This window comes from Daphnia magna, linkage group LG3, assembly GCF_020631705.1.
Source record: "Daphnia magna isolate NIES linkage group LG3, ASM2063170v1.1, whole genome shotgun sequence".
Lineage (NCBI taxonomy): Eukaryota > Metazoa > Arthropoda > Branchiopoda > Diplostraca > Daphniidae > Daphnia > Daphnia magna.
This window is the reverse complement of record NC_059184.1, coordinates 10,486,354-10,509,299: the sequence shown is the minus strand read 5'-3', so window position 1 is coordinate 10,509,299 and position 22,946 is coordinate 10,486,354. Positions and strand designations below refer to the sequence as shown.

At 38.8% G+C, this 22,946-nt stretch overlaps 1 protein-coding gene and 2 long non-coding RNA genes across 4 annotated transcripts; 1 reads left to right on the top strand and 2 right to left on the bottom strand.

Annotated features, from left to right (window-relative positions):
• Window positions 1-2,692: 2,692 nt before the first annotated feature.
• On the bottom strand, window positions 2,693-7,507 carry LOC116918134. The gene is made up of 6 exons (XR_006644119.1): window positions 7,249-7,507; window positions 5,622-7,189; window positions 4,421-5,553; window positions 4,188-4,338; window positions 3,962-4,115; window positions 2,693-3,881 (listed from the first exon to the last, which is right to left on the bottom strand). It is a non-coding gene; the product is annotated as an uncharacterized LOC116918134 (long non-coding RNA).
• Window positions 7,508-8,249: 742 nt separating this feature from the next.
• Window positions 8,250-12,728, top strand: LOC116918135 (zinc finger protein 225). 2 transcript variants are annotated; one of them, XM_032923752.2, is made up of 6 exons: window positions 8,250-8,337; window positions 11,413-11,657; window positions 11,724-12,008; window positions 12,079-12,140; window positions 12,213-12,361; window positions 12,425-12,728. In XM_032923752.2, the coding sequence occupies exons 2-6, from the start codon at window positions 11,443-11,445 to the stop codon at window positions 12,683-12,685; spliced, it is 972 nt and encodes a 323-aa protein (XP_032779643.2). In that variant the 5' UTR covers window positions 8,250-8,337; window positions 11,413-11,442; the 3' UTR covers window positions 12,686-12,728. The 2 variants fall into 2 exon arrangements, with proteins under 2 accessions (XP_032779643.2, XP_032779642.2); XM_032923751.2 differs by having other exon boundaries at window positions 11,721-12,008.
• On the bottom strand, window positions 10,489-11,413 carry LOC123470360. Its single transcript, XR_006644013.1, has 2 exons — window positions 11,154-11,413; window positions 10,489-10,736 (listed from the first exon to the last, which is right to left on the bottom strand). It is a non-coding gene; the product is annotated as an uncharacterized LOC123470360 (long non-coding RNA).
• Window positions 12,729-22,946: the final 10,218 nt, after the last annotated feature.

Below are 22,946 nucleotides of genomic sequence, written 5' to 3'. Positions count from 1 at the left end.
AATAAACATCCGTTTGATTGGTCGCACGCGCGATGCCAATCAAGCCATTAAACAAACACCTTCTGATTGGCTGCACGCGCGACATAGCGACACGTCAACAGCATCACGCCACTTTGACGAGATTCGAGGTTTCATGGTGAACCCAAAACCTAAGAAAGATCAGACAACTAGCAGCTCGCTAAACGTCCAGTTGCCCTCAACAACACTAGTTCGACACCCAACTTGCCTTAGTGTTTTCTGTTACAAGTGTTTCTCCGCCTACCTGTTCCCGTAAGTGCCTATCTGAATTGTATTTCCAATCGTCTCCATTTCGTGTCTGAATTCGCCGTATCGCTCGCGCTACTACGGTAAGATCAATTTACGTTGTCTCCATTTACACTTTGCTTCCCCTTTAGTTTCTCGTATTCTTATGCGTGTAGTCTCCTTTATATTTTATGGCCTAGTCTAGTAATACACTGTCATCATTGTGGGTAAACGCCTCCGAGTTCCGTGTTAATATATTTGTCTTAATCCGTAAAGTCATTCACCCGAGAGGGAGGATGCTTTACAGTTGACACCCTAGTGGTGTGGTACCAAAGCGCAACAGCTGCTTCGGTCCCAATCCTACCCACCCGATAAAGGAGTGAAAAACATCTATTAATCAAAGACTACGAAGAACACCCGAATTCCTAAAACTTGTTGTTAAGACTAAGATAGAGGTAATACTAAGTACCAAAATAATAAGAGAAGGTCACAGTTCTTTTGCTGCAGCCATAGTAATGGTACCTAAAAAAGATGGAGAGATGTGTATGTGCATCGATTACAGAACTTTGAATAAAATTACTGTTAAAGATAAGTACGCTCTACCTAGGATAGATGACACAATCGACGCGTTGTGCGGATCTGTTTTTTTTACATTGAACTTATTAAGCGGCTACTGGTATATAGAAAAAGAGAAAAGTGACAGACGCAAGACAGCTTTCGTTTGTGAATTTGGATAATACGAGTTTAATCGGATTCCCTTTGGTTTAACAAATGCTCCCAGCACTTTTCAAAGACCAATGAATAACATCTTGAAAACTTTATTATACAAATTTGCATTGGGTTACCTAGATGACATCATAGTGTTCAGTAATTCAATTACTGATCATGTGACACACTTGGAAGCAGTTTTTAGGCTTCTTAAACAAGCGGGTTTAAAGTTGAAAAGAAAGAAGGGCGAATTTTTTAAAGAAGAATTAGATTATTTAGGGTACATAGTATCCGGGAAAGGAATAACACGTACGAAGAAATTTGACGCGATTATTAAATATCCGCATCCAACTCAATCAGCGGATTCAGCGGAGTCCGACGGACAGGACCTCCGTGAATCAGATTGCGTAGAAGTCGTCATAGCATGTACCTCTAAATATCTGAACGACCACGAGGTCAAGTGGTCAACCACAGAGAAAGAGGCATACGTAATAACCCACGCCATCGACGTGTTTAGGACGTATCTACACGGGCGTAAGTTTACCGTATTTACAGATCATAGACCTTTAGAATGGCTAATGAGTAAAACAGAACCAGCAGGAATATGAGCTCGATGGGCTCTTAAGATCCAAGAATTTGATATCATTATTGGGTACCGGCCAGGAAAATCACACCATAATTCTGACACACACTTTGTCGCACACCAATAGTGCCGTTACCGAAAGTAGAAACAAGGTCAACAGGTACAAAAGAGAAATCAGAAGTAAAAAAACGAAAAAGTAGAAGGCCAGGAAACTAGATCAAAACAAGTAATTTTCGAAATTAAAAATGATAAGTTCAACGACACGGAAAAATGGATCGAACTCCAACACAAAGAGTATTGCCGAACAATATTACAAGAAATAGCAAAGGCCAATCCAAGTAAGGACGTAACAAATAAATTTTAAATAAACGAAAAAAAATTATTAGCAGATGTTAGAGGACGAACTGTAACGCCAGTGAGACTAGTGCCACAAATTTTAAAGGAAAATCACGATCATATATTGGCAGGACATTTAGGAGTAGGAAAAATGTTTTCTCCCATTTTAAAATATATTCTGAGTTTTGGTTTAATAATTAGGTTTTTAAAAAATAAATTATAATCTCTGTATTCCAGAATCAAGAAAATTTTGAGTTCCAAGACATGCTGATAACCGAATATTTTGTATAATAATCGATAGTCTTTCTTGGGAAAATAAAGTAACTTGGCCATTATGTAATATTGACAAAATTTCCTTTACTGAAATGAAACGTTTTTCCTACTCCTAAATGTTCTTCAAAGACAGTATACATGGTCATACATGCGTTCCGCAATAATAGAATATATTAGAAGTTGTTTGATGTTTAACAAAAGAAAAGCGGTAGGTGGAAGTAAAGCACCATTGCACCCTTTGCCTTTAGTTGAAGGAGTATGAGAAAGGATTGCAATGGATATAGTGAGCCCAGTTCAAGAAAAGGCTAAGGATACAGGTATATATTAGTTCTTTCAGATTATGCCAGTAGGTTTGTTTTTACAATTCCAATGAGAAATCAAACTGCCTAAACAATTGCAAAGGTTTTATTTAATAAGAAATTTACTAAATATGGATCTCCGGAAGTAGCTCTAACAGATCAAGGTACTAACTTTCTATCTAGCCTGATACAAGAGGTGTGTCAACTGTTCCAAATCAAACAAATAATGACTACGGCCTATCATCCACAAACCGATGGATTGTTTGAGAGGTTCAATCGAACTCTCTGTGACATGCTAGCTTGTTATGTCCCAGACCTACCTGCTAACTGGGACAAATATGTTCTGTTCGTTTCTTTTGCCTACAACACAGAGAAACAAACCTCAACTCAAGAAACACCATCCTTTCCATTTCATATCCTTTCCATTCCATTCCATAATGCTCAACGATATCAAGATTAACAGAAGATACGAGACCTACGAGGATACCAGTAAGGTGTATTTACAGCAGTTGGAAAAAGCTTAAAAACTGGCAAGAAAACATCTCTTCAAATCCGAAACAAGACAGAAAAAATACTACGACATAACCACGAAAATGACTAAATACAACATAAGTGACTACGTATTACTGAAGGCGTCAACGACAGCAGGAAAATTCATAAATCGATGGAACGGACCATTTAAAATTTCTCGGATATCAATTACGACCAGGCAGACCGAAAAAGATGAACATCAATCCTCGCAGACCCAGAACGTCAACAAAAGAGAAACAAACTCCTCAAATACTGACATAGACCAATCCATAAGCGACCAGATCACGAAACACCTATACAACTTAAGAAAGCGTCGCCAAGATCCACATTATTAAAAATCTTTAATTTTTCTAACAGTTTCAAACACTTTTACTACTACTTTGCCTCCTTCACTCAATTAACCCAACTTACCCTATCTACGCGACCCTCTGCAACTGTAACAATGTTAAGATCCGAGGAATCCTGGAAATCGAATCACCCTACTACTGCAGCAATGAACAAACTGAAATGCAACACTTTTCAAGGATACCAACTGTTTACACGTTGATCGCCAATCAAAAGCAGACAACTACTTGGAAGGGATGGACGAAAACGAAGAAGAAAACCGGATGTTTTTGGATTGGATCCTTCGACACCGTGTACTTTCAAGAAAAAAAACTGATAATACCTCTGGAATGCTGGCAAATGGTAAACGATAAGAAATGTGGTGAAAAAAAACATGCAGGTTGGGCCGAATGGGCTCAGCTTCACTGCCACCCCTACAGGTGAAGGGAAATGGTACGCCATCGAGGAGTACCATACCCTCAACTGTGTAGCAGCACAAGTAACGCTACGTAAAAAAACCCTGGCCAACCGATTGAGAGCCCATTCGGATTATTACACACAACTCAACAGGAAGGCCAGTTCACCTTTAATCAGAACATCATTGTGCGGGGTGAAATAAAAACAAACAATTCGTATTCCCAAACTTTAATAAAAAAAAGGTTACCTCGAGATTTCTCGTTCACCAGAAAACAACAACTTCAGTCGCCTCTATGACAATAATCGACAGCTAGAGATATCCTTCTTCAACAAGCCGGATAAAGATGATGCAGCAGTCGGATATGAAGTAATTGGAATACCCCTGACATACCTGACGTTTCCTGCAGAAAAAAACAAAAATACTATAAGAAATGTTCAAGAACACAATCGCAACATGCCTTAAAAATACCAACCTTGCTACACCAGTGTGTGAAGACTACAGAGAACTGTATAAGTTCAGGTCACAACGTTATCTTCTTCAAGAAGTCCACTTTCTTTTCAACACCCAAATCGAAGATGAACAACTTAGGATTCACCTCTACAGCATTTCATACGCCTGGGAAACTATAGGATTGGTGCATAGAAGAACGAAAATAATCAATGAAGATGGAAAATTCGTACAAAAGGATGCAACAATCTACATTACTTATGATTCTGGAAGCAGAAATTCTTTAAGACGTACAGTCAATTTTCAAAGGACGACCCTCTCCCAACAGGATCGAAATAGGAATACATTGTCGATCAAAAAATACGGTGTCATAAGGTAAAATACCTGCTGCCAATTCGCAAAGAGAAGGAAGAAAGTATAGCAAACCTAGAAGAAAGAATAGCGAAAGAACATTGTGAGTAGTTGAACATCTCAGAGGCGTCAAAGAAGAAGCAGGAAGAGGAAGAACAAATAGAAAGAATGAGAATAGAAATTCATTTCGTTGATATTATTGGAAAACATCGTTGTAATATTGGTAACACGTTTAATGCAAAGTAATACGTTTAATACAAAGAAAGTTTCGTATCAGTCTATAATCGACACGTTTTGTGTCTTAAAGTACAGTTGCAGTTCATAATCGACACATTTTGTGTCTTAAACAGACCAGTCCCAGTGCATAATCAACACGTTTCGTGTCCTCAAGTCAAGTTTCTTGACCAAATCGACACGTTAGTGTCTTAGGTTCTTAAGTTTCACGTCGAAGCCAACACGCAAATTTGTAGTCTGAATACTGATTGCCCATGCAATCAAGGTGTAGTTACAAATTGACTACCTGTAAAAGGTGCGTATGCACTCAAAACAAAAGACAGTGTACCGAACGCTGTAAGTGTCATCCAAATCGTAGGGACAATAAACCAGTATCGAAACCCATCGTTCACTGAGATACCACAAAAATGGATCAAGATGCTTTAACCACAGCATTGGCCAACCTAGCGGCTAATCAACAACAACAGCAACAGCAGTTCCAAATACAACAACAACAAATGCTAGAACAACAAGACGTGCTAACGGCCCTGTAAAATCGATTACTGGCTGCGCCAACCGCGGCCGTACCCATAATTCGCGCCCCAGCACCGGCTGTGATGATTTGAACAACGCTGGACTCAGACATTAAATACGCAGGATCCAACGACGAATGACTTCAAGATTGGCTATAGTTGATTAATCAAAAAGCATTAGCAGAAGGTTGGCAAAATGCTGACCAAAGAAGAGCCGCCACAAGTTCTTTATTCGGAAAGGCTCTCACCGGGCACGAGGAAATGGGAATAAATATACCTCTGTGGGATGATTGGCTAGAGAATTTGCGCAAAATTAACGGAAAGCCAGTGGCAAATGTTGGTAGAAGAAAGGAAACAATTACCGAATGGAACCGGGTCCACTTATGTTCTTTATCAAGTCAAATTGTTCCGTCGGAGGACCATCCCCATAAACGACGCAGAATTAACTCGCTACCTCTTCCGCGGACTATACCGTCCAGAAATATGTTCCGTGGAGATGGGAAATCCACCAGCGACTATTAATTCCTCGCCAAGCTACGATGGCTAGAAGCAATCAGCGTATCACCAATCGACTCTACCGAAGTTATTACTGGCGTCTTTTCTCACTCACGCGTGGGCGGGGGTTCAAATCCCACTTCTGACACCAAAAAAAGAAAACTGTTTAAACGATGCTATTTAACACGGGATCTTATGCCGTTAGGGTGGCTTGCGCGAATAGTTAAATGGAAGGGTAATATTGCTTATAGGTCTACTAAAAACGCATTAAGGGATGAACAAACTATCTTCCATAATTATTTAAAAATTTTCTTAATAAGGCAAATCAGTCGGCACACTAGACAACAAATATCGGGACATTGACTTTTTTCCCGTGCTTTCTTATGGAACTATGTCACATTTAATCATTGTTTTTTAGACCAAAGCAATGGATATATCAAAATAAAATTTAATTGGTTAGATTATGTAAACAAAAGTACTTTTTAAAGAGAATCTCAGTGAATTTTAAGACTCAATAACAAGTTTCTTTTTCAAATTCAACAAAAAACAAGTACAACTAGTGACACAAACAAATTATTTTGATTAATCAATTATTGAAATACATTGCCACATTGAAAAATACCCAATTAGATTTAAAAGGTACGTCTTTAGTTGTTTATGGTAGGCTTTGAAGGTTGCTTTCCAACGGACTGTTGAATTGTTAGATGTTCCGATTCCTGGAAAGATTAACGGTGAAATAGGACCAAAACCAAATATTACTGAAAATTTTCAGTCCTCAATCAACCAGCTTATTGTCTGCTTGAAACAAAAGAAGGTGGTATCAGACATTGGAAAAGGGTTGTCCTAGGCCAAATAGGGCTCGGCCACGCTTCCATTTGGTAGGTATAGATCTTCTCGGCTAAAAAATTGGATCCGGTGTGATTGATTGAAAAGGAAAAAATTCCAACGAAATTTTTTTTTCATTTAATCGAACTAGCGCAAAAATTGAACCAAGCGACCAAACGCAACAAAATGTGATTGAATAGGAATTTTTTCTTTTCTATATTTTTCAATGAAATTCACCTGGTAGATAGCTGATTCAGACATATCGATTGCCGTAAAATTCACCTAAATCCGCCTTAAACTTAACCGCAATGAATTATTTTATTACGAAATTTTTTAGAGTGGAAGGGGGGAAGGACCAAAAACAAGGGGAGACAATCACAACCAATGTCATGTCTACCAACTTAGAAATATAACGATCTTTTGCCTCTTTTGGCAAGGTAGTTGAGTATTGACATGGGTCGAATAACTGGATAGTAGCATTTTCGACTAACTGCTCTTCAGACATTACACATTCTGATTGTTTAAATGAAATAGTAGCAAAAATAAGATCCTTACCAATGTAATTTTTCTTGCTAGCACTATAAACAACAGCAGACGAACTCTACAAAACCTTAAAATTAAATTACTTCCATGAAACTTACGTTAAAACATTTGAATTTTGAATGTTACCTGAATCATATAGTTTATCACCTTGTGTCTATTTCCTATCGTTAACCAATTTAGGAATTATTCAACTAGAAAAAATTATTCCATAAGAGACCCTGTTAAAAAATAGGTGTGGTTTTCCTAAGATGGCGGATTGCAACGTTGCCGGACTACAGGAATCCTGCTATCCACTTTGTGCAAAAGGTCTATTTCGGAAATGAAACAAAAAGAAAAATAAACAATAAACTTAAATAATAACAAATACAAAACAAAAAATAATAGCTCGGGGGTTTTGTTTAGATAAGGGAAGATGCGCAGCTTCACGATGTAAATAATTCCCCCTAGTGTCGTCGGAGTGAACCGTACCACCTTTCTGTGTACCCATGAAAAACGGTAGGGTTCACCCCTACGATCCAGATCAAGTTGCCAGTAGCCTTCTGTTTCGCAACGTTGTTTCGCACTTTAGCATGGAAATGAAACGCCATTCAGCGGCTAAACCGCGAAACAAACCATCTGGATTCGCACGGCGTTTCGCGTTTTAGTTAGGGCTCGGTCCCGATCACATTTTAACCGGGGACACCGCTAACCTTCACCGATTAAAATAAATCGGGGAACTTTGGTGAAGTGATTTTTTTTTCGGTGTGGAACGGTGCTGCACCGATAGCACCGCTTCAGCCATAGGGGGTTAGTCTTACCAGTGACCTTGCGTTCTGATAGGGTAACGAGAATCACGTGAATAGGGTTACATTTTTTCCTTGTTGGCCGCAGGGCAACTGCCAATTTAGATCACTATTCATTAATAATCGGGGAAGGCACCGAGCACCGAAATCACCGCACCGAGCACCGAAATCAACGCACCGATAAAGATCATCCTCCCGGGCCGAGCGCTCGTTTTAGTTGTTGCAGAGTCATAGACCCCTGGTTCCTCCATTAAGGCTATTTTTCCTTTCAGAAAAGGGGTACCCTCCAAAAAATGCGTCCCGATTAGTGTCGGGCCGATCCCTAGATGGCAGTTACTCTATGACTCTGGTTTCGGGTTTCGCTTTTGAATTTTAGGGTTTTAGAGACACAGACACCCCGTCCTTTAGTTAGAGTGGTCTATGGAAATTCCTATCTGAAAACAACACGGGTTGCAGTGAGCGAGCTCAGGCGGGGGTGAGCGCGTACACGGCACCCTATTTCCAGCGTTCCTAGCGGCGGAGGGCCGCAACTCGTGTTTTGACGTCAGCCAGGCTTTGATAAAACGCTCACCCCCGCCTGAGCTAGCTCACTGCTGCGTTTTAAATTTCAACAGTGCTTTGAAATTGTTACTTTTTGTCTTCGTGTTTGGCGAAGATGACATCCTGCATCTGAGATCTAAATAGGTACTTTAAAAAATAGGTAAAACTGCGAAACGACTCTTTTTTCCGTATTTTCGTAAGTAGCTCTAGCCATTAAAAGGTTTCCCCACCTAGGTTTTCCTCGTTCTCGCCTTCAATTTTTCTGAGTTGTTTAATTTGATTTGTCTTTTACAACAGAAACTTAGTATGAGGGTAAAAATGAAGACAACACGAGTAGAAGTGAGCTAGCTTTGGCAGGGGTGTTTGGATTTGTTGTGTTGATAAACCCCGTTTGATCTGTTAAAATAAAAATGAACCAGAAGGATTGAAATTTATACTAGTTAAGTTTACTTTCTTTTTTGTAAAATTAAAATCAAAGAAAGTGGTATTCCTGAATCAATTGGAACAGCCCGCGCGAAACCCCAAGGCTGTCTTCTTATTGGCCCTGTTCCCCGTCAAGTAGCCCACGGCAATTCGAGCAGCCGATAATGGCGGATAGGTCGACTTTGTAGCCGAACTCCGTTTTTCACTTTAACGCGGATATGAATAAAATTATGCTTAGAAAAAATATGACTTATAGGTTAAAACACGCACTGGGGTAAGCGTTACTACATATCAGAAATTGAAGAGATTCCCTTGATATTAAAAAGCCGAACGTGAGGCCCAAAAGGATCTTTTTTTGAATTTTGACTCTCCGTAAGACCATTTTTTTCTAAATTTAGGGGTATTTTTCTGTTACAAAACAGTTTCATTTGGTGGAATAGATAGAGAATTTAATTTACTTAAACATACTGAAAATTGAATAAGATCCTACGATATAAAAGATACTTACAAGGCCGAAAACTACACTTTTTCTGGCATAACAATCTGGGCATAAAATTTCATAAATTATTAAAAATTTTAAAACTCAACGGAAAAGAGATAATTTTACATAAAAATGACCGCATCGTCAGGGGCTTACATCTCGCCTGAAATTTAATAAATTCCCGTCAGGGAAATCTGCCGAAAATGAGGCTGAAGGTGATTTTCTTGGAATTTTAGCCGCCAAGAAGCTGGTTTTATTTAAATTTAGGGGTAAATAGCTAATAAAATATAGTTTTAATTAGTGAAAAAGATAGACAATATAAAGGACAACAACATACTTAAAATTGAGCAACTTTCTTTGGCTTATAAGGTACGAATAGGGGTAAAAACGCCAGCCGCAGAGCGCGCGGAAGTAAAAATTCTTTGGCCGTCGATTACGCATACGTGTGTACATATTATGCTGATTCTGAATGCATATTTCGATTCAGCGTAAAAAGATGAATATAGGGTGTAATTTTCATTCATTTTGACGGTAGCCTGCGGGATTTAATTTTTTGAGATCAAACTTTTTTCCGAAAAAAAGTCCGCCCTGATAACGTATGCGAGTTGCTGCGCTTTTTCCCTTAAAAAAAAACAAGTCGTAAACTAATAACTCCCGCAGGCTACCGCCAAAATGAATGAAAATTACATCATAGACTCAACTTTTTACGCTGAATCTAAATATGCAGTCAGAATTAGCCTTATATGTACACACTTATGTGTAATCAACGGCAAAAGATATTTTACTTCCGCGCGCTCTGCGACTGGCGTTTTTACCCCTATTCGTACCTTATAAGCCAAAGAAAGTTGCTCAATTTTCAATATGTTGTTGTCCTTTATATTGTCTATCTTTTTTACTAATTAAAACTATTTTTGATTAGCTATTTACCCCTAAATTTAAATAAAACCAGCTTCTTGGCGGCTATTTGGCGCAGATTTGGCGCGAGCTGTACCAGATCGACAAAACGAAACGCTTACCTACATTTTCAGGTTTTATATTTTATTAATTCTGCTCCCATATGTCGCTTTACGCAAGCTTTTTTACCGTTAACTGCGTGCTAATCTTGTATAATGCTCAAGTGATTTGATGTGACAACTAAGATTTAATTGCAAACTTCTGTTTATTAAAAAAACGCAAATGCACACATTCTTAGGTTGACAATATTATTGAGTAATTAATCCTTCAGCTTCATCCTCTTGCATTTCATCCTCCTCCTCTTGCATTTCATCCTCCTCCTCTTCCATTTCATCATCATCCTCTTGTATTTCATCATCATCCTCTTCATCGTCTAGAAATTGTGGAGTTGGTTTACGGCCCTTACGAATCATTTTGTCAGTGTGCCTATTAAACTGCAGATTGAATCACACGCGTACAGCAATTACTAAATTAATTAAGAGCACTCTTGACAATTAAGCGGTACAACACGCACGCACACATGCAGTGAGCTAGCTCAGGCGGGGGTGAGCTATTTACAAAAGCCCAGCAGACGCAAAAACATTAAATGCACCCTTCAGCCGCTAGGGGTACCGTACCGTTTACGCGCTCACCCCCGCCTGAGCTCGCTCACCCCCGCCAAAGCTAGCTCACTTCTACTCGTGTTGTCTTCATTTTTACCCTCATACTAAGTTTTTGTTGTAAAAGACAAATCAAATTAAACAACACAGAAAAATTGAAGGCGAGAACGAGGAAAACCTAGGTGGGGAAACCTTTTAATGGCTAGAGCTACTTACGAAAATACGGAAAAAAGAGTCGTTTCGCAGTTTTACCTATTTTTTTAAGTAGCTATTTAGATCTCAGATGCAGGATGTCATCTTCGCCAAACACGAAGACAAAAAGTAACAATTTCAAAGCACTGTTGAAATTTAAAACGCAGCAGTGAGCTAGCTCAGGCGGGGGTGAGCGTTTTATCAAAGCCTGGCAGACGTCAAAACACGAGTTGCGGCCCTCCGCCGCTAGGAACGCTGGAAATAGGGTGCCGTGTACGCGCTCACCCCCGCCTGAGCTCGCTCACTGCAACCCGTGTTGTCTGAAAATTTTAGCTTGTAATCCAACTCCATGGAATTCTTATTGGCGAGAGACTGTAATTCGGCTCTGTCCGAGTATATGAAGATTACTTACGATGATGGAACCTCTTCTGACATTCTTATTTTGTCTGTCAATGGCCAATTTAAAGCTCATAAAAGTGTGTTAGCTGCAGCTAGCCAATTTTTCCATTTTGTGTTAAAAGATCAAATATATGATGATTGTGTCATCTCTCTTGCAGAATACAGGTAAAAATACTTGTAGCACATTACAGAAAAAAACAACGTAGTAAGATAATTAATTTTTCTTAGTAGTTGGCAAGTCCAAAAACTACTAGAGTTTATCTACACTGGAAAGACAACCATCAGTGCTGATGAAGAAGATTCATTTACAAGCTTGTTGACATATTTAGAAATTGGAGGAGTTAAACCAAACATCTATTCATCAGATGCCCCTACAGTTTCTGGTACTTCAGAAAACGACAATGCTGATGGAATATTATTGGAATTTGAAAAATCATCTGATGTCTGCGAAGTGCCCAAGAATTTGAAGTGTGAAATTTGTGGTCAAGTTCTGAAAACTAGAACTGGATTAAGAATGTAAAAGATCAAAAGAACAATATTTTAAACATGAATTAATGAGTTATTGGTTCATTTTTTTATTTATTAGGCATTTACTAGTTCATCAAGGCTCCAAAGGAAAGGTGTTTACTTGTGATGTTTGTGGGAAAGGTATGCTGTATATATGAAATTTAATGTTTTCACAGAATAAATATTTTCTTAAACCATGTATTTACTTTCAAGGTTTTAGTCAGGCAAGTCAACTGAAAACACATATGAGAATTCATACTGGAGAGAAGCCGTATAAATGTGATGCATGTGACAAGTCTTTTTCACATGCATCTACACTTTCTGAACACAAAAACTTGCATGATGCAATTAAACCATTTCAGGTAAATAATCAACCAATTAAAATTCAAAGCAGTTTTATTAATAGTATTACTGTTTGTTTGCAGTGTAATGTATGCAAGCAAGCGTTTGCCCAGCGAAAAGCTCTACGTTCTCACAATTGTCTAGAAGACCCTCAGAATTTTAATATTAAAATGTTTCCTTGTCCTTGTTGTAGTAGATCTTTTGGATCTCGTAGAGGTTTGGCTATCCATAAGATCCATCAACATGCCGAAACATCTTGCGAACCCATACTGCAGTGTGACCTTTGTTCAGAAACGTTTTCTAGTGAGTTTGCTTTTGAGACTCACATGCAACATCACACTTAGATTAGTAGGACCAATTGCGTAATAAATTTCCTTTGGAAATCAATTGTCTATTGTGATTTGCCCTAACCGAAGCTGTTGTAGTTACAAAAATCGGTACGCTGTGTGGCTGTGATGTCGAAGCAAGACACGTCGTTCGTTTTGAAGTTCCACCCGGTAGATGTCACGCAGGGAATTGTTGACTCCGCAAAAGCAAGGGAAACTTAATGGTTAAGGCCCGTAAACTTGAATACCTCCTATTGCGGTGACGCGTTACCTGGCAACAACCTGTAGGGTTTGGCCACAATCGTTTTCGATCGGGGCGAACCGCGGTTGTCGGGCTAATATCCCCAAACCGTCAGTTCGGTTTAGCCGTTTTTGACTTCGATGCGGTTCTCGGTTTGGAATACGGTCAAACCGGTGCGAACCGCCGCCATTTTGAAAAATTTTTGAAAATTTGGCGGAAATTTCAAATCAACCAATCAAATCGTGTTGAGCGTCAAGTTGCGCCAATGGTTGCCAGGTGGGACCTCAGTTGAACTTTGACTAATTGACTTAATTGTGTCAGGTCAGGCTGTCAAGCATTGCTGTTATGCTGAATGCTGTATAGTCATATTCGCACCACAAGCTGTTTGAGTTTGACTGAGAATTGAATTGCACAATGGCAAGTAAACAAAGATCAAAATCCAGCAAAAGTTTGGAGTCTTCAGCTTCAGGAGCGATAAAACGAACAAGTTCGGCTTTATCAAGCATCAATGGTGACGACTAGTGCAGGCAGTGAGAGGGCGTTCAGCACTGGAAAAGATTGTTTTGGAATTGCTAGGATAAGCCTTAATCCCGAGACTGTTGAAGCCTTCATCTGCTTGCGCTCATGGTTTAAAGCCGGTTTGATCAACGAAATTGATTCACGTTCCCTCAATCTGACTGAATTCGATATTGAAAACATTGACGAATGATGATTCAGAAAATTGTTGTAATGATGTGGGCAAAAATACAACGGGTTTTTCACATAATTTACGACTTATGCTGTTGTGTAAACTTGTGTAAACTGTCTAAAACCGCGGTAAAACCACGGTGCAATCGGTTCCCAAAAATTGATAAACCAAACCGCAACGGTTTGGCCTTTTTAAAAAAAGGAACCGCACGGTTCGGCCGAAATCGTACCCGATCGTCGCGGGGCCGAGCCCTAAACATGGTCTCCGTGGTGGACTCCAACCCTTCGGTGGGATCGCGTGCCAAGTTTTTCCCTATCTCACTGGTGTCGCCGCCGAACGGTCGGTGCCACCAAGTTGCCGGTGGAGTGAAACGTAAACAATTTCAAACGCGCGTGTCTTCAAATCTCGGATTAATTGAGTATTATTGTTATCAAGAATGATTGGCAGAAAAAAAGGAAGGCTATTAAGTGATGTAGTAGATAAGCTTAGGTTAGAGCACAGCAACAAGGGGCGTAAAAAAGGGGAAAAATGAATCGATCCAACCAGTGAAACAACTAAACTTAGAAAACGAACCGAAATTTTTGAAAGAGTAAGTAATTTTTTTTATTGTTTTAATTTTTTTCACGCTTGTAGTACAATTTTTAATTTAAAAGGCGGAGTTGTTATCAAATGACCACTTCAAGGCCCAAGTAACTGTATTTATTTATTTCCCCAACACGAAACAATCAACAACATACGGCGGAGCTTATGGAATGTAGCTCAAACTTTCCTCGACACACATAAAAATTTTGAGAAAATATTTTTTTAGACATGCGATGCTACTGACCAAGGTAATGATAAATCAGTGCAATTGACTAAGAATGTTGGTAATGGACGCACGGCAACGTCCTTGACGCGTCGTATGCCCAATCTCCAAGTGTTTTCTTTTTTCATGGAAAGCAGACTGCCGTCTGCTGTCTCAAACAATTGAATTACCTCGAAATTCGAAAGAGACTCATGGCTTGATTAGTTAAAAACGTGTTTTTTGTGAGTAAATAGTCGAAAAGGCAAGATATATTGAAAAACTCAAACTATTTCAGTGTGACTGCCCATATATCTTCACAGAAAAATTGTGGAAATATGGTCCAGCTCTTGCAGGATTCATTCCACCAACCAACAAAGAAGAAATATTGATGCATTTGATCGTGAAGCATAGTCCGAGTTTTTCAATGTATCTCGCCTTTTCCAAAACGCCAAGGCTCTTTGAATGGGACGATAGGTTGAAATTTTCAGTCATTTTTTCCACAATTCCTCACAATATACACTATTTACTCACAAAAAACACGTTTTTAACTAATCAAGGCGTCAAGGACGTTGCCGTGCGTCAGGGTTGACACCCTAGCGGTGTTGTACGGAAGCGCAACAGCCGGTTGGGTCCCAACCCTACTCACCCGACAAAAGGAGTGAAAAACATCTATTCAATCGGGATCGTTGCAGAGTGACGTATTCTCACTAGTAACAAAGCTCATAAGTAAAAATGAAATTTCGTCTGTTCACAAGTAAATGTTTTCAGAAATACAATTTTCCATAAATAAACATTTCCATTTATAAAAATAGTTATAAGTAAAGCTATATTATTTTTACAAGTAAAAATGTCCATTGGTAATTAGTGCCATAAATAACAAAATAAAAATTTTCTCATTAGTGACATTATTTACAGATAAATATATCCACTAGAACTTTTGCCCGTTGCAACTATTATTTAGAAGTAATTTGCTTTAGAAGTAATTTGTTTCACTAGTCAATGAAAATTAATTATTTTTTACATATATTCATAAGTAACATATTATCACAAGTAATTTGTTCAGTAATAATAATTTTCATGAATAACTTTATTCACAAATAACTTTATCCACTAGAACACTTGCCCATTGCAACTATTATTCAGACGTAATTTCCTTTAGAAGTAATGTGTTTCAGTAGTAACTCAAAAAGAACTTTTCAAAATATATATTCATAAGTAACACTTTTCACAAGTAACCGGTCCAATAATAATTTTTTTCACTAGTAATAAACCTTAATCATTTAAATTTATATTCATCAGTAACAGTTAACACATGTAACTCGTTTCTTTAGTAACAGTGTAACCCTCTACGTATTAGATCGATAGTAATATCGATATTTTCCCTCGCGGCGGCTCTTATGAAAAACTATAAGGCTATTTGGACCCTATTCAGCTATTCCGTGCTGTTTCGTCACCTTTCCACCAGCGTATCAAACTAAATGAAATTTTACAAAATCTATCGCAATAAAAATATATTCAACCCCGGTATATATCTTAGATTTATATGTTTTCAAATTTCACGATAGGGATTCTTTAAAATTTCCCGAAAGGGCTTGTGTATAGTGAAAGTGCTCGCCAGATTATGTATAAACTTACCTTTGTTCACCAGTGGCCGGTTACAGGTAATTCACGTTATCGTATCTTTTTGTGAGAAATGGCTAATCATTGACTTAATATAGGTTCTTATGAGGAAACCATTCTTGCAAGATAAATGTCACGAACGCGAAAACTATGAAAAGTATGGGGTAGAACTGCTGAAACAGGTGTCGGGCCGAATAAAGTCCAACGTTAACGAGTTCGAGCTGCCCCTTTTGAAGGTACACACGGCGGACGTGGTACGAGAAATATTTCAAAAAATTATATTTCTTCTGGCAAAACACAAATTTATTCTATAAGGTGGTCCAAACGTGAATCCAGTTTAATGAAAAGGAGTTACTGCGGTCGGCGGCCGGAATTCTTCTTTCTTATTCATCTGATTTTCTCATGCTTATCGCTGTGATTCACTAGAATATCCTCCAGTTGTTTTGTCGACCGTAGAAATATTCTAGCTTGCTCAACACCCCCTCCCCCTGTTGCTTATTTACAACTATCAAACCGCCCTCTAATCAGATGTTATGAGCATTAACGAAATTTGCTGTTGACTACCGGTCTACCCCGGTTCAGCTGTTAATGCTACCAATGTTTGAAAAGTTCTCTTTTGTTAACTCTGTTTTGGAATACTCTATACAGCAGCAATCCTCCTATTCTTCCGTCTTCTTCATCTGCCATTTTCTTTTGTGTGCCCGGCTTGTGTTTTTTGTTTGGGCAATGGCACACTCCCTTTTGCCGCTAAACTCGGTGCAAGCACGCACCATTCAACCTTTTTCTTTCTGGCCGTTACTGCGTTTTTAGTTTTATTGTAGGTTTTGTTGCCTTACCCACGAAATTAACGAAAAGGCGGAAATATTATTACACTTTGTATTTCTGATCATAAACAATCTAGCGTTAGGGCTGGAGAGACTTGCGATGAACACGTTTCCATACGTGTTCCACAAGCTTCCAATTACACAAACCAAAATGGGGGCCAAATCTCATACAGGCTTAGATGTTCGGATGTTCAAAGTCTTGCTATGAGTAAGGTGCCAATCTTACTCCTCAAGATAACTTTGCGATAGACGAGACAACAGCGTGACCTGCTATCAACACGTTTGCCAATCGTGTTCCTCATGGTTTCAGTAAAGATGGTTACGAGATTAAGTTTCAGATGTGGTAATGTTCAAAGTCTTGCTATGAATAAGTTCGCCAATCTTATTCCTCAAGATAACTTTGCGACAACGAGTCGACAGCGTAACCTGCTATGAACACGTTTGCCAATCGTGTTCCTCAGGATAGGTTGCGATAAACGAGACAACAGCACAACCTGCTATGAGCACGTTTGCCAATCGTGCTCCTCAGGTCTTGGAAAATAGTAAGGGAATTTAGGGTCACAGTCCACAAGTCTAAAGGGAAAATTAGATACTGGTTGCCTGCCAGTATCGAGACACAAACTCAATTGCACGTGAGTTAAAACGAGAAACGAAAGGAAAAAACGGAACTAAGAGCGGGACGTAAGTTTGGGAGCCGGGACACGTGTGTCTTCTAGGCAACTAGTCGATCGTCTGCGCTCAGGTCGTCCGTAGCTCCGCCCTTCGTTACCAATTTCACAAACTCCCATCCAGACGTTGCCAGATCGGATGTTTGGTCAGCGAAGTTGACCCTTTTTTGGGGCATTGAAATGCCAACAGGTTTTCACCCTTCGATTTTCTTGATGGCTTTCCTAAACCGCATTCTCGAACGCACTCGAACGTATTACTACACATACAAACACAGGATGACGCTCAAGTAGAATTTAAAATCTCGAATTTAATAATCATTTATCATATATAAATACTTTTTTCGAAATTTTAAATATTATGTTTCTCAAAGTTTTCTTTAATTATATTCATTAGTTAGATTTGCTCTTAATACTATTAACGCAATCAAGCTTTGAACGTGGATCTCCCGCGTAGCCGACTGAAACGTATCCAATAAGCCTCTAACAATTTACTAACAAATAGCTAGCATACTGGTAAAAATAATTTTGTGTTTTCATATGCTACCCGATTACCCGACCCGATAATGACAATAACGAGTAATGCAAAGACTCTATTTTGTATTGCAAAAATTGTTCTACTAAGAAGACTACTCCCCTACCCCCCGTAGGAGAGTTTACCGATGATACAGTCTACACTTTTTTCCAGACATTTAATACCTAGGGCAAAAAAAAAGGTGTCTGGACTGACATTACCCAACCCCCTTATGATGATTTTGCGCCAAAACCACCCTACCTCTCCTTAAAAAGGTAAACTATTAATATTTTCTACCCACAGATGGCTTTTTCAAAATAAATCAGTGTTCACCTTTTTGTGCAGGATACTGTACTTCACAGTTGCTTGTGCCGGTAAACCTTGAATGGAAGGCAAAGAAAAATACGAGAAAAAGGGAAGAAACACGCACGTTATCTTGACACGATGCGGGTTATTTCCACCATTTCCTGTTCAACAATTTTTTTTTCTTCACCTCAAAAACTTTTGCCGTAACTTCAGAATTGGAAGTTAAGGATTAGATCGTATGTGGTCGTACAATTTTTCAACGCCATTAGCTTACGACTCGACGAAAGTTACAGGCAATTGGGAGTTGTTTTTCATTTTATTCGTTCTTCCCGATCAATGAAGACGATATCCTTTTGTACATCGAGTCTAATTTTATTTTTTATTCCCTTTTTTTAGCATTCAACGGATAAAAAATCCTATTTTAAAACGAGTCAGTCTCAGTAGCCTACTTGTAAGGCTTTCTCTTCTCTTGGAGAAACCATGATTTGGTAGGCTATAATCGCATTTCCATAAATCACAGCCTATGATTTTGAAACTCTGCCAAGCTAACACTTGGTATTGCCTTAGAAAAATAATTTAACTTTGGCCAAAGAAACCTCTAATTTTGTTAAAGTGTAAGTTAAGATAGAGTAGTGCTGCACATGACATAGAGGAACGAGATATACAACATTCTATGAGTATGAGGTGATACTGTACAGTGGGGACCCAGAATAAGGGCGGTTGCGATGACTTTTAAAACGGATAAAACGATTTGCAAAATAAAGCAATTGCAACTGCCCTATAGATATCTATGTACTACGTTTAACTAAAAAACAACAAACAAAGAAAAAACAAAGAAGTTTGAAATTTGAAAAAGAGAAAGTGCGTAAATTTCCTCCAACCTGTTAAAATTGTAAGTTTCTAGATGGACAAAACCTACGGATGTCTCCCTCATCCACATCCGATGGATTTTGTTGTTGTCTGGTTTTCCACCAAAAATGCATGCCATCCGAAAATACAATTCTTTTGGATAGCCAATGGGTTTAAAGGTTTTGTTATGAGAAATGTAACCGTTTCCAACCTTCACACAGTAACAAAAAGATTCTTCTATTGTTTGTAGAAGTTTCTTTTGTAGAGCAAACCGATAGCCATAAAGTTCTAGTACATTACACAGAAGGTATTGCCCATTAATGTGTATCTCTGCGAAGTATAAAAAGCCAGCATTTATTATAATAGGTAAAATATGGCAGCCTACGGCCCTCTATATTCTATAACAAAATGAAACAACATGTAAACAAAATGTATCTCAATGTATTTTTAAAAAATACAAAAAATACAAAACAAACTAATTTGTCTTTTTCTTGGTTGGCCGTTGCCTTGGAATAGGGCAAGTATTTGCCATATGGGCCTTCTGTAGACAATACAAAAAAAATTAAAATAAATGCATCTTTTTTTATATAAAGAAAAACATCACTTACGTTGTGGCAAATCCGGTGTTTGGCAACCTTGTCCATATGCCAAACCCTTTTGTTTTTGGATTTCTTTTTTTTTATTGTTTTCTCTCCGGATTAGGAATTGCAGATGGAGGAGTCGTAGAAGCTGGATACGGAGAAGCTGGAGTCATAGAAGCTGGAGATGGAGAAGCTGGAATCGTAGAACCTGGAGACGGAGAAGCTGGAGTCGTAGAAGCTGGAGACGGAGAAGCTGGAGTCGTAAAAGCTGGAGACGGAGAAGTTGGAGTCGTAGAAGCTGGAGACGGAGAAGTTGGGGACGGAGAAATAAGAGGTGGTAAAGAAGATGTAGAATAAGATGTTGAAGAATGAGATGATGGAAAGGAAGATACTGGACGTGGTAGAGGAGAGACTGCTGGAGAAGGAGATGATGGAGTCGGAGATGGAGATGGTGGAGTTGAACTAGGTGAACTGGGCATCGGTAAAGAAGGATAGGGGGCAGAAGGCAAACTTGGGGCCATAGCATCTTCGTTAGTTCTACTTAAATAAAAAATAAGTATTAATTTGTAAATCTAAATATTTTTAATTATCTATAATAACTTACCCTAATTTACGCTCTTTTTTCTTCCGATAGTATTGCCTCACGAGGGCATTGCAATTGCAGAAGGAAGCCGGCAGCCATCGATTGTCCGAGTCTGGAAAATTTTTAAACTTAACCAAATACCAGACTCGGAGCTTTCCGCCTTCACATACAAATTTCCTAAACGAAAAAAAGTAAGTAATATTTTACATGTAGACAATTAAAAAACAAAACTGACTTACCTGCCCTCATAACACCATACCGTCCATGGATATCCTTAAGTTGTCCGTTTTTTATGTCCAAAGGACATCCGGGCAAAAACAATTTGCCGCTCTTCAGGATATCCATTCGTTACTTCCACTGGATATCCAAAGTAGGATGCTTAAAGGAATTCATTTTTATTTTGTAGCATCGAAAGTCTGTCAAAGTGACATCCATTTAACGCCGTGACAACCCGGTTGGTACCAGACCCATGCCTACCTTTATAAATTGTATATCAATGGGATGTTCGTAGAACAGCGAAATGTTCGTTAGCGACGTACCCGGAACGTCCTATTAAATTAAAATAAACCTCCTTTAGCCATTCTATGGATGTACTGGAAACCGACCATTCTTTTCCGACTTACGTCGTTCAAAGCGTTAATAAATCACGAAAAACAAATTGAATCGATTTAATTTTGTTTTATTTTCGGCGACACGTACACACAAAATAAAAAATGACGTGAAGATTTAGAAACTAAATTGAAGTGGAACCACCAGCTCTTGGGGGACGAGGATCACTTGGACGGGTGCTTTTTCCAGCAACAGGACGTTCTAGAATATTACCGCGATCATCATCGTCGTCGTCGTCGTCACCGCGAGCTCCGTGATTCCTAGCTCTCTCTGGTGCGTGTTTAAACACCTTTTTAGTTTCGTGCTCTAGTTCTGCATCTGTGCTGTTTTTAAATTGTGTTATGCTTCTGATTCCACCTGAATACAAAGATAAATGAAAAGTAAGGTACAACTGAAACATTTCTGTTTAACAATAGAAAGAAGATAGACATAGGCACAGAACAGCAACACGAGTCAATGGTGGACATATAGATTTAATCGGTATGAAATATTTAACCATTTGAATAATAATGAGTTAGAAAAACAAAATCTTACGAAATACAGCACCAGTCACACGGGAGCCTTCGAGTTTGTGTTTCTGGATACCTTTTCTTGGTTTTCCACACCAATTACACAAAGCACGTACCTGTAGACTCAACCTCTTCAGCCATGCTCGTTTCACGGCGTCCGCCAAAGTTATTCCACCACCTGCTTTCACAATCCGACTCTGAAATACGACAATACACATATATTATTATTTTAATGTAAACCGAACTAAAAAAGAAATTACCAGTTCAAAACGAATGTCATCGTTAATTAACATATCTTCGAAAGTCAAAAGCATTTCCATGGAAGGTATAGGAAGTGTTGGCATGACTACCGATGTCGTGGCGGCGTCAACTTCCGCTCTACGTTCGTGTGGCTGATCAACAAATGCTTTGAGTTTGGCATCAATATCATTCATTCTTGCTTCAATTACGGATGCCTGCAATGCTGAGTTCTGAGATAGTTTTGCCAATTGTTTCAAAATTGAACGATGAAATTCAATTGTGTTTTTTTCAGCTGCTGGTTCGTAACGGACAAGAGCACCACCAACACCAATAGAAGAGATAAGCAAAGATGGCGTGTTTGCAATTTCTCGTGGAGTAGTGTAGTAACTACCAAAGCCAGAATCAGTAGACGAAAGAACAGAAGAACGTTCATTTGGTGAAGAACGAACATTTTCAAAACCAGAATCAACAGCAGCGGTCGGCCTAGACGAGGAATTAACCATTGGTGAAGAACAAAACAAATCAGAATCAACAGAAGGGAAGCATTGGAGTGTGGCAGTGAGAACGGCCCATTCAGAACTTGAATGTTTTCAGTGGTTTGCACTAAAAACAAAATATGAATTACTTTTTTTAGCCATGAATCTATGAGTTAATGAACTTACTCGACTGTAAGTAACTGTCTTGTAAGGTTGATGGTACAATAGGAGTTTTTACGTGACTTGAACCCTGTTGAAAGAAGCCTTCCTCTTCACTGCTTCCAATGAGGTCAGGGCTAGGTGAATAAGCAGTTCTTTGACGTTTGTGTCTTTTCCCCTTTCCTAATGGTTCCTTTTCTGATTCACTGTTGAGGTCGCTGTGTTTCTGAGCATAAGGAATCCATGTCTTGGCATCCTTGTAAGATTCTAACATAAAACAATCAGAATTAAATCACTGAACATTAAAATGGTTTCATAAATTTAAACAAACCAAATTCAGCTCGTTTGGTGCAAGAGTAATTGAACCATTTCTCTTCATCCCGTGGCTTCCTTCCTTGAACGCTGAACTCCCCCCTTGACCTGGGGTATACACACAGAATTCCTTCTTTTTCAAGCCGAAAATCAGGTATCACAGCGACATGTTCACCAGTGTTTGTGTGAAAATTCACGATAAAAAACATTCCCTTGTCCTTCATAAAGAAATTAGTTGCAAACACGTGGCTCGTTTCTCTAAAATTCATTAAGTAAAACAGTACTTACAGGTAAAAACACATTGTGTGATGCCATTTTG